Source organism: Camelina sativa, chromosome 8 (genome assembly GCF_000633955.1).
Source record: "Camelina sativa cultivar DH55 chromosome 8, Cs, whole genome shotgun sequence".
Taxonomy (NCBI): Eukaryota; Viridiplantae; Streptophyta; class Magnoliopsida; order Brassicales; family Brassicaceae; genus Camelina; species Camelina sativa.
In genome coordinates this window covers 14,139,471-14,150,399 of record NC_025692.1, presented here as the reverse complement: position 1 = coordinate 14,150,399, position 10,929 = coordinate 14,139,471, and the positions used below count along the sequence as shown (strand labels likewise).

The following is a 10,929-nucleotide window of genomic DNA, read 5'->3' as shown; positions in this document are numbered from 1 at the left end:
TGTAAAATCCACTTGAATATGCGTTCAGATCTGTTAATGCTCTCTTACAGGAACGTATCAGGCGTATGCAAAGCGTTTTCAATAGAGAGAGGAGTAAATTTAGGAGGGGCTACGAGAACTGGAGAGAAACTGATCCTGGTGCACAGCAATACCATCAGCAGTTTCAGCGTAATGATTGGTACTGGAAAACTGAGTCTTCGCAAAGAAATCAAAGGACCAATCACCAGGAGCCTCCAAACCAGAGAAGAGTATATCCATTATCACATCATTACTCGGTATTAGGGCTCAGCAGGTATGATATACTTTTATATTGAAACGAAATACAAACACAGTTCACACATAATTTCAGTTTATCCACGTTGCTAGCTTCACGATATATGTTGTTACAGGTAATGAAGCTCAAATGCTCTAGAATAGTAAATAAAGTGGACATTAGGATTGTTATATCGGATCATTGGCTTGTTTTTGGAGCCTTAAGGCTTTTGGGAGAGTTAAAAATACACTTGGGTTGTTCTTGGTTCTTGCTCTGTTTCTTCTTAGTTTCAATCATTGATATCTGTTATAATAGCTGATTCTATGTCAGTAAAGAAACAAAATTCACAGCCTGAACCTATCAGAAGGTTCGTTGAGTTTTTAGATTTCGTGAAATATAGATGGAGCAACATAATTAAGTGGGTGAATCTATATACTATAGCCAAGGATCGCTTTCGTTTAATGTGAACCAGAACAGCCAGTCGGTAGTCAGAATATTAAGTGTACAATTTTGATTCCGTCTCTACAAGTAACGGGCTACATGTCGAGGGGACATAATGTGGTGTGTTATTGTGTTGTAGGTCCAGGGCAACTCCATATACCGAAGCTGAGATTAAGGTAAACTTGGCTAGAATCCTTCTGATAAAGATAATCTTCACCTAGTCCTATGGTCAATGTTTAGCTACGTAAGATACTTATTATGCAAAAGTAGTATGTTTTGATTCGGATTTGTTGTACATTCAGAAAGCATTCAGGGAAAAAGCTATGGAATTCCATCCAGACCAAAATCAGGATAACAAAGGTACGTTGTTGTAGACTCTTCTTCTGTCTTACCGGTGAGATGTGACGGTGTCACATCGATTGTTGCAGTTGTAGCTGAAGCAAAATTCAAAGAGGTCTTACTTTCATATGAAGCTATAAAAGAGGAAAGAAACGAGAGGTGATATTTTTTGGTGAACGAGATCAAACTTTTTCTTCATGCGCTTTGAAGGAATTCGAATACTGTCAAATGAACAAAACAGGTTGCTTTGGGTGTCTTCCCATTATAGGTTAATTTAATTAGTCTTTTGGTCTGCTTTTTTACCCCATTAAGGTTCTTTGTTGTAATCTGTAATAAAACCAATCCACAGGTTATATATTTTGAGAAGAGGGAATGATACTCTCTTAATTATTTGTTAGGATATGAGATTCCCACATTGGAGTTTAGAAGGATATGTGATTCTGATAAAAATCAATATATTTGGGATGCAATCAATTTTGTTTACAGTTTTGGCTAGGAGAAATAATAATAATCAGCAATATACAAACACAAATTATTTTCAACACTGCAAAATACATTAATTTTTCATATTCCGATTATAAATCAATTTTTTTTTCCTATTAATTACTTCATTGGTAACTCAATTACAATAATTTAGCTATTCACTAATTAACACAATTGCAAAAAAATTGACAAGTATATAAGAACTTAACTCAACAATCAAATAACACGGATACAAAACCACATAAGAAAATAAAAATGGCTTCTAAACACAAGGTATCACCTTTATAAAACCTACCTGTTTGCGATATACTATCTAGAGTAGTTGACTCTGACTGTCGAACTGTTCGTAATTGAATACAAGTAGAGTCATCAACTAGCAATCGCCTCTAAAGATGACAGAGTTCCAAGAATCTCAACCTCAGACCAATAGCCATGAATCCATTAGCAACAGTAAACAATTACAAACCACTCATGAAATATCCACAAAGTGGGAATCCCCAAGCTCACTACATCCAAAACATAAAAGAGTACTTCTACAACAACAACACAAACACCAGCCTGCATCATCTCCGAGCAAATGCTGAAGGTTCGTACAAAGAAAATATATATTTATATGGAATAAGCTAGGATGTGAAAACATCAAAATCGTTGTTGGAGCAATAACAAAAAATCTCTCAAGGACATCACAATCATCAAGAAAACATGCTATTTTGACTCCTTAGGGGACAACAAACAAATTAAGCTATGCAAACTTAACGACATGGATACACGATGCGAGAAGTGCTATTACTATATGAAGAAGTTTGTAATCCACAATTAAATACAATATAAACAATGTAGCTGAAGTACTTACATTGGTTTTCAGCTTTACTTTATGTTTTCAAATAATAAACTGAAATAACCTGATCCGTTGTTTAATCAATAAATTAATAACCCCATAATTACTAATAACGCCATGGTCTTGTTCCTCACACCCTTGGCAGACCTCATGCACCTAAAGCTTATACACCAACTTGGATGAAGAGGTCATTCTCTCAAAGGCATACATTGCCAATTTCCAATCCATCGGATGCCTGAGCTCCAGCAAAGTCAAGCTAATGACTGAAAACAAGCGCTTCGTGGGAGGCAACCCACGGGTATGTTTTTCTTTTTCTTTTGATTTTCATTTATACTTATTTTATTTTTCTTTTTCTAATCTTAGGCTTGATAACACTGGGGACAGTGTTGTTTAAGTTTGGGAGAGGTTATCTACTAACTACATTTATGTTTTTGAGTTTCAGTTGTGTCAGTCAAAACCATAAAGTTTGAGTCAACTTTTTCAATATTTTCTTTTTATCTTTGGGAATTATGATCTTGACTAATGATTTCTCTTAGTTGGCTAACACCCCTGTTCAAAAAATCGGCCGCGACGGCCGATTACTCGCCGGAAAAGCGTTCGGCGGCACACAACCGCCGCGATTTTGGTATATTCGGCCAACAAATCGGAGCTGTGAGAAAACTCACTTTTTTGTTAAATTTATGATGAGAATTGATTGTTTATGATTATATCTGAAGATTATATATTCAAGATATTTTAAAATCAATCAAAACCGATTAAAAAAGAAAGGAAAAAAAACTGGTTCCCGTTTTAGGGTTGGCTGCACAGGCCAAAGGAAAAAGATGAAGAGGAAATGTCTAGTTTACCCTCTATTAAAGTGAAAGTATTAAAAATAACCTGATGTTGTTCAAACAGCCGACTTTGAACTCAGTAACAAAGGATTTAAACCACTGCACCAGCGGATTTATTCAGTATTTTACTCGAACATTAAATTATATACCTTCTAAATTTAAATATATGCCCTAAAACTAGTCCCCGATTAATCCCCGTATAATCTCCGATTAATTGATTAACCGCTAGGCCCACCTTCACCGCCCGACTAGTGCCTAGCGATTTTTAAAACAGGAGCTAACACTCTAATGATTATTTGTTTATGCTTGATCTCAGAACTGAAGCTTCGTAAGACTATGAGCTTTATCAACAATCCTGAAAGCCCTTCTTCAATGGATATCTGAATGATCTGACGTTGTCTCCACTTTTATCAGGATTTTAACTGGACTTAATATCTTACTTTGGGGTTGACAATTAGTGGACTAGACTTCTTCTTCTAGCCATACAAGACAGTGCAATTTTTCGAAGTATGTCTCCCCTCTCTCTTCCCTTCAGTACTCTAAAAAAAGGGATAAAATTCAGAAAAAAAGTAGAAGAAGAAGAAGGATATAAGTGAGCCGAGGGATGTCGCGTAAACCCGTGCATACTTTGAAAACTCATGGAAATCTTATTATTCTAAGAAAAGAAAAAAAAGAGAGTAAGGGGTCGATAAAATAAAATAAAATGATACCCTAGAAAATTAGGGAGAAATCAACCCCTTGGAAGTGAGAAAAGGGAGAGGAAAGGAGATGTAAGAAGAATGTCTTGGCCTAAAGAGAGTCCATATGCCATTGATCGATATTCCCTTGGTAAGAATTCGCCTTATTTGTGCTTTAATATTGACTAATGAGATGACAATGGAGATTTTAGAGATTCCATATGATTGTGGGGTTTGAGTAAGGAATGTTGATGCTTCTCATTGGTTTAGTATAAAAAGTAAGTTCTTGAGACAGGTAAATGAAGAGTGCGAATAAGAATCTTCAGAAGTTGAGTGAGTTCCCAGTTTTCAAACTCTTTCACAAGTCTAAGTTTTTGTTTTGCTTGAGGGCAAGCAAAGGCTAAGTCTGGGGGAGTTGATATATCATGGTTTTTATGGTTTTTAACCATGATATAAGTGTGCTTTTTGAGTCTTTTGATTTTTTTTGTAGGATGTTTTTGAGTATTTACAGGTTTTCCAGGATTTTGACATAGATAGAGCAAAGTGGAGCAATTTGGATTATTTTGGAGCATTAATCCGGAGAAATCAACTTGGATTCGATTCAGAGTGATAAATTCGATCGACACCACCCTTAGTGTCGGTCGACACCCCGTTTTAGCCGACGAGAGAGCCAAGTTTTGGAAGTTTTACAAAATTACCTGAAGTTTTCAATAATTGCAAGACTAGTCTCTAACGTGTTTTAGGACATATATATATAGTATTTTTAGGTCTTAAAAACCCATAAGTTTTATTCTAGCTGCTTTAGCTTTTTGAGAGAGATATTGAGAGTTTTTGGGATAGATGGATCTGATTTAATCTGTAGAGAGAAGAATTCCTGAACTCCCTTCTTACTTTTTGATAAATATTGCTTATTATTCAGAAAAGATGTTTTGTTCTTCATTAAACATGTCTGAGTAGTTTACTTGTTAGGTTCAAGGTTTTTTACAGGGTTATGGTTTATTAGATATGTTTATTTATGATTCATTAACGTTCTAGATCTTCATCTCTGGTTGTTCTTCATATTAATTCTTGATTGATCACCTAGAATTAATAACCTAGAAAAATAAATTGATATGAGAATATAATTGATTTTCCTGATTAAACCATTGATGAGCAAAATTACTTCTAGCAAAGAGATTTGATTTAGTAATTTTGTGAACAATCTAAACTTTTTTTTAAAGCTGATTTTTAACCTAGAATTTTACAAAGAGATTTGGATTTTCTGGTTTTAAATTTAAATAATATTTGCTGTGAAAACTGATTTATTTTACAAAAGAGTTTAGAGTTCTAGATCTGATTTTATTTGCTTAAATCCTATTTAATTTACTGATTTGATATTTCATAATTACCTGAGAAATTCCCTAGATCTAGTTTTATGATCTCCTGAATTTACAACACTTTTATTTTAGTATTTTGCATTGCTTTAAATTTAATACAAATTAATCTGTTTAGTGTACTCATAAAACTCTATAATTTATTGTGTTGTCTAGAGTCCTCATGGAATTCGGCCCCTACGTACTACAATGACCTCTTAACTTGAGAGACTAGCTCTAGGGTTTAAATTTGAGCATATCAAAACTCACCGACTAAGATGTCGAAACAGCGACAGATCTAGGATGGTGATGGAGAGATGATGTAAGAACGGGAGCTGAATTACCGGCTGTAGCAGTGGCTGAAGTACTACTTGACAGACTTCTTGATGTACAACCTGACGTACTTCCCGATAGACTGCCTGGAGTACTTTTTGGAGAGAACCAACTTGTAGCAGTTAAGAAGAACTATGATATCCTTCCGATATGTGCAAGAATCAGAAACAAACATATTTTGGAGCTGACCACTGGAACTAGAAGTGATGCGGACCTTCAACGAGCTGAAAGATCATATCGTTGGAATGGGACCGTTGCACTCTTTTTCCCTAATCTAGGGTTTTTCCCAATGGGTTTACCTAGAAAGGTTTTTATTGAGGCAACATCCTTCCACATATCTTCCTACGCATATTTTAAGGAGGAAGATCAAAGAAAGTTATTCTTGTTTCTAGCTAGTTCAAGACATGGTTCAGGGAACCTTTTCGCAAGTTAATTAACTCTCAAAATGGATCTTTCCATAAATGGCTCAAACCAAAGCATCCTTTGGCGTCCTGGAGAGCTTCTATATCATTTGGATACTTCACCACACATCTTAGGATGCACCCCACCTCACTTGACTAGGCCGATCAAATTAAAATGCAATTTTCCTTATTTGGACTTGTTTGTCTTTATGACACAACGGCTTTTTCCTTATTCAGTGTTGCGCCTTTGTGAAACTCTTAAGACCATCCAGAATCATCCTAGAATGTATCTAGACGTCCCAATAAACCACAACTTCTGCCCCAAGTTATCAAGGCTCAAGGTGCATCACAACTTTCCCAATTTGGTTGATATTCTCATTCAGTTTCCAAAAGTCATGATGATTTCTTTCTTTATTTTAGCATTTAGAAGTTGTACTTGAGCCCCTTTATAAGCTTTATGACTTTGTACATTGGGAGACGTTTTTGATTAATAAGAAATTTTAGTTTGCTTCAACGCTTTGTGTTTTGAATCAAATCATTGTTCTTGCGAGTTCTAGATAGTTTGTGGAATCAAACAACTTAGGTTTCGTGTAGAGTCTCTGATCCTTGTGAGGATTAGCCCTTGGATCATATTCTCTAGCCCTCGGTGTTGTGGATTCAGCATCAAACCGGTTACTCTCCATCAGATTGCTTCCGCCTAAGCTTCTAAGTCTTTGAGTCCTTGAACCTTGTCTTGGTGGATTTTGAGGCTTGTATCAAAAGACGCAGACGAAGACGACATGACGAAGGAGATCCCTAGCAAAACATCTCTTACAATATCTTTTTCCATTGGTTTGGTGGTAGAGATTGAACGGAAAAGAGATTTGGAAAAAACTAGATCTGAAAAATGAGAAAACATGGAGAAAAAGAAGATGAGAAAAGAGGTGAAAAAACGAAGGAGACGAATTGGATCTATTAACATACGTCATATTAGGATCTTATCAGAGAGAGATGGTAGAACTGGATCTCTCAAAAAGACAACACAAACCGAACTTCTTGAGAGAGAAGAGAATTAAGAACAAAATAAAATATATATACATGAAAAGTGAGAACTTGAGAGCGAGCGTGAATTTTCGAGAGGAAAAGTGAGATTTCAAGAGAGAAATTGAGATTTCCACCAATTTCTTTGTGAGGAATTGGAAAGTGAAATCAGTTTTGAACTTAAGAACTAAAACATTATTTAATCCTTTTTTATTGATTTTTTTTTTCAGAGGCGGGCACATAAAATTTATTTACGGACTCGACAATAACATAACGTTTTATTTGTATTCATGCTATTATACAAACAAAAAATTTCAGGCGTATTAATTTTTTAATCTGCCCAATATATTGATAGCGGTCAAAAAAACAAAGGCTATCTTCTTCTGCTATAAATACTCGATATTCTTGTAGTGAACTGAAGGCATATGTTTAGAATAAAAAATTTCAAGCCATTACCCATGCTGCCATGCACTAAATGTCGTTCTAGACGTTCAACCGATCAAACAAAATAAGAAAAAACTCAGATAAAACCTGAATTAGCATCCACAACCACAATAAAGGCAAAAGGAAAATGTTGGTTCAAACCCTCTTTTAAAAATCCACGCCTAACACTGATCACGTCTAACATTGATTATCTAATTATACTTGTCTAATTTAGTTATAACCCGTCTAATCCGATTAATTTCCGCTTAATTTTATATATAATAATTATTTTTAGAGTCAAATATAAATCAAATATGCATTTTTTTGTTATTTAGACATTTAAATTAAGAGTTTATGATGTTTTACAATAACTAATGTACAGACTTTTAATGAAAATCATAAATTTTCTTGTAAAATTACGTTTTTATGTGTTTACTGTAATTTTAAAGACAACACTATAGTTTTATATTTTATTTGATATTTTTATCTTAACATAAACAGAAGTGTATATATATATAATATTATATATTTTTATTTTATTATTAATTTAATAAAATAACCTAAAAGTAGTCTCTGATTAATCTCCGTTTAATTTCTGATTTTCTCGCTAGACGCTAGGCTCATTCCAACCGCCCAACTAGAGTCTAGCGATTTCTAAAACAGGGGTTCAAACTAATGTCAACTTTTCGTGGAACAAATATATACATTTAAAAAAAATCAGTGAGTAAGCTATTCGACGACTGTATTCATTTTAACAAAATTAGTCGACTGTTTTTTTTTTTTTTTTTGACAAAATTACTCGACTGTTAAAAACTCAAATCATTGTCTCATTGTATAATAAAATAAAAATACGAAATCTAATTCAGTTGATATAAAAACTTGATAAAATATAAAGTCAAATAATAAATAAATGAAGAGATACTAACATGGGAAGCATAATACATCTAGTAATGTTTGCACGTTTTTTAGGTAGTAAAATTGTTGGTCAATCGCACCGTCATCCTCAAGTATTTCTCAAATTTAAAAAAACTAGTTGACATTTACGTAGGTATTTACTCTTCCATAAACATCCAATGTATATATTCCATCTACATAATTTAAACTATAAATATTTGAATTTATTTTAAATTTTTAATGTACGATATGGCATATCAAAGTTCCTTCTCTCCTAAACTAATGTAAAAGACGGCCATATACAAGTCCAAACGTGGCCAACCACGAACACTCACCGACAATAGTTAGGGCTATTCTACAAACTCAAAACAACCATAATCCTTTCCTTTCACAAGATGCCACGAGAGAGTAATGAAATTTTATATTTAGAACTTTTAAAACAAAATTTCATGTCGTGTTTCCGTATTTCTATTCTAGTTTTATATCTTCATTTGGTTCATTTTCTTTTTTGTTTTTCTGTTACTTGTTTCATTGATATTTTTAAAGACACAGCGGTAAAACAGAACAATTTGTGTCCGTTAATCAAATAACTAATTTATATAAATGTGTTATGTTATTTAAATGTATTGTATTATGTAAATGTGTTATGATGCGAGATTTGATTATGCTTCAACACTCTCCCTTAATCGTATCTCGGCTTCACTCCAACCTTCCTTCTAAGCTCTTCAAACCTTGTAACACTTAAAGTCTTGATAAGTATATCTGCGAGTTGATCTTCTCCATTGCAATACTCAAGTTGAATGAGTCCTTTGTGCTCAGCTTCTCTCACGAAATGGTACTTGATTTCTATGTGTTTTGTTCTTCGATGTTGCACCGGATTCCTTCCATTTTCTATTGCAGACTTGTTGTCATAGAAGATGGGAGTCCCTTCTTCAAACTTTAAACCGAAATCTTCCAATAGTCTTTGTAACCATATGGCTTGATTTGTTGCTGCACATTCTGCGATGTACTTTGCTTCCGCTGTTGATTAAGCCATTGTTTGTTTCTTGCATGACTCCCAACAAAACATAGTTGATCCAAGACTAAAAACATAGCTTGTGGTGCTTTTCTTGTCTTCAGGACAACCACCCCAATCACTATCCGAGTAAGCTATTAAATGTGGTACCTTTGTACTTTGGATCTCCAAAATTTTTGTCTTCACCTTCTCCTCCTTTTCTTTTTCCTAGTGGTGTAAGTGGAGTGCTTACACTCTCGCTCTCCTTCATCCCAAACTTATCAATAAGGAGATATTACTGTTATGACTAGCCATGGCAAAAGAATCATCAAAAATGTTTTCTTAGTGCCTGGTTTTGAGAAGAACCTACTAAGTGTTCCTCAAATCATCTCAAGTGGTTATCAAGTACGTTTTCAAGACAAGAGATGCATAGATATCTTGTGTTTTTGTTGGGTTTTAAGCCTTGTTTTTGCATAGTTTTGTTGCATAATCTTGTTATTCTAGGTTGTTTTAGGAGCATATGCATCTAGTGTGTTATCTCTCAGGTTCTTGGAGTAATCCCATCACATTTGGATCATTTGGACTTGTTTTGGTGCAAAAATGCAAAGAAGAGTGAAGTGGAGAAATGGCACAAGATCAGGGAGCATCACCGGCCTAGCCCATCGGCCAAACCTTGCCCGCTTGAAGCCATCGGCCACCTCCCATTGCCCAAACCCTGCCTGATGCCACTCCTCAACGTCAAGATCAAGAGCCACACACTGCCACCTCCCGCGGCCAAACCTTGCCCGCTTGAAGCCATTGGCCACCTCCCGCGGCCAAACCTTGCCCGCGTGAAGCCATCGGCCACCCTCAATCGGTCCAAGTATGGCCGATTGAACCCACTTAGGCGACGATCAGGAGCCACACGCGGCCAATCCAATCGGCCAAGTGGTGGCCGATGGAGCCACGCGATCTCACCAATCGGTCAAGCCGTCCCCATAGCCGCCTAAGTCAACACTTGTTTAGTTTTGGTCTGGGTTTGACCAACTTTTTTTTGGGTTGACCCGGGTTCCCTTCTATTTTCCTATAAATACTCTAACCCTATTAAGGGGACACTTATCTTTGTTTTACCTTTGTTTTAGCAGCTTTTTAGGGTTCTTAAACTTGTTTACTCTTGGTTTGTTGAATGATTGAGTACTTTTAAGTTCTTAATAGCAATTTCTTCTTCAAATCTCTTAATCTATAATCTCTTATTATGATTTCACAAAGATCAAACTCTTTCCTTTGTGTGATCATGATGAAGAGTGAGTAGATCCTTTAGAACTTTGGGCTTGGTAGATTAGGGAGATAGATGATTGATCTTTGATGTCTAGGGCTTTATTTATGTGTTTCCTATCTTGTTTAGTGTTAATAATGCTAGATAGCCTTGATCAAGCTTGAATCTAGACATTAGGATTTCCATGTCCAGAAGGTGTTTGATGAAATTCCTGAACCAAACTATTCAAGAGTTTTGCATAACTAGCCAATGAAAATTGATGATTAGGGTGTTTAGTGGTATTTAGACTTGTTTATAATGCATGCTTACCTTGTGATTGCCTTTGGAAATTGTTGATTATCACTTGATTAGCATAGGATCTTTATCATGGAAATGGATTGATTTGCATAAGTGTTC

The 10,929-nt window shown here is 35.2% G+C and overlaps 1 protein-coding gene across 1 annotated transcript in view; it reads left to right on the top strand.

Annotated features, from left to right (window-relative positions):
- LOC104709521 (dnaJ homolog subfamily C member 7 homolog) overlaps positions 1-1,516 on the top strand; it is a 3,011-nt gene extending 1,495 nt beyond the window's left edge. The window contains exons 3-6 of the mRNA XM_019228464.1: positions 51-292; positions 834-870; positions 997-1,054; positions 1,123-1,516. Of these exons, the coding sequence (XP_019084009.1) occupies positions 51-292; positions 834-870; positions 997-1,054; positions 1,123-1,196 (411 nt within the window). The 3' untranslated portion in view covers positions 1,197-1,516. The remainder of the gene's footprint in view (positions 1-50; positions 293-833; positions 871-996; positions 1,055-1,122) is intronic.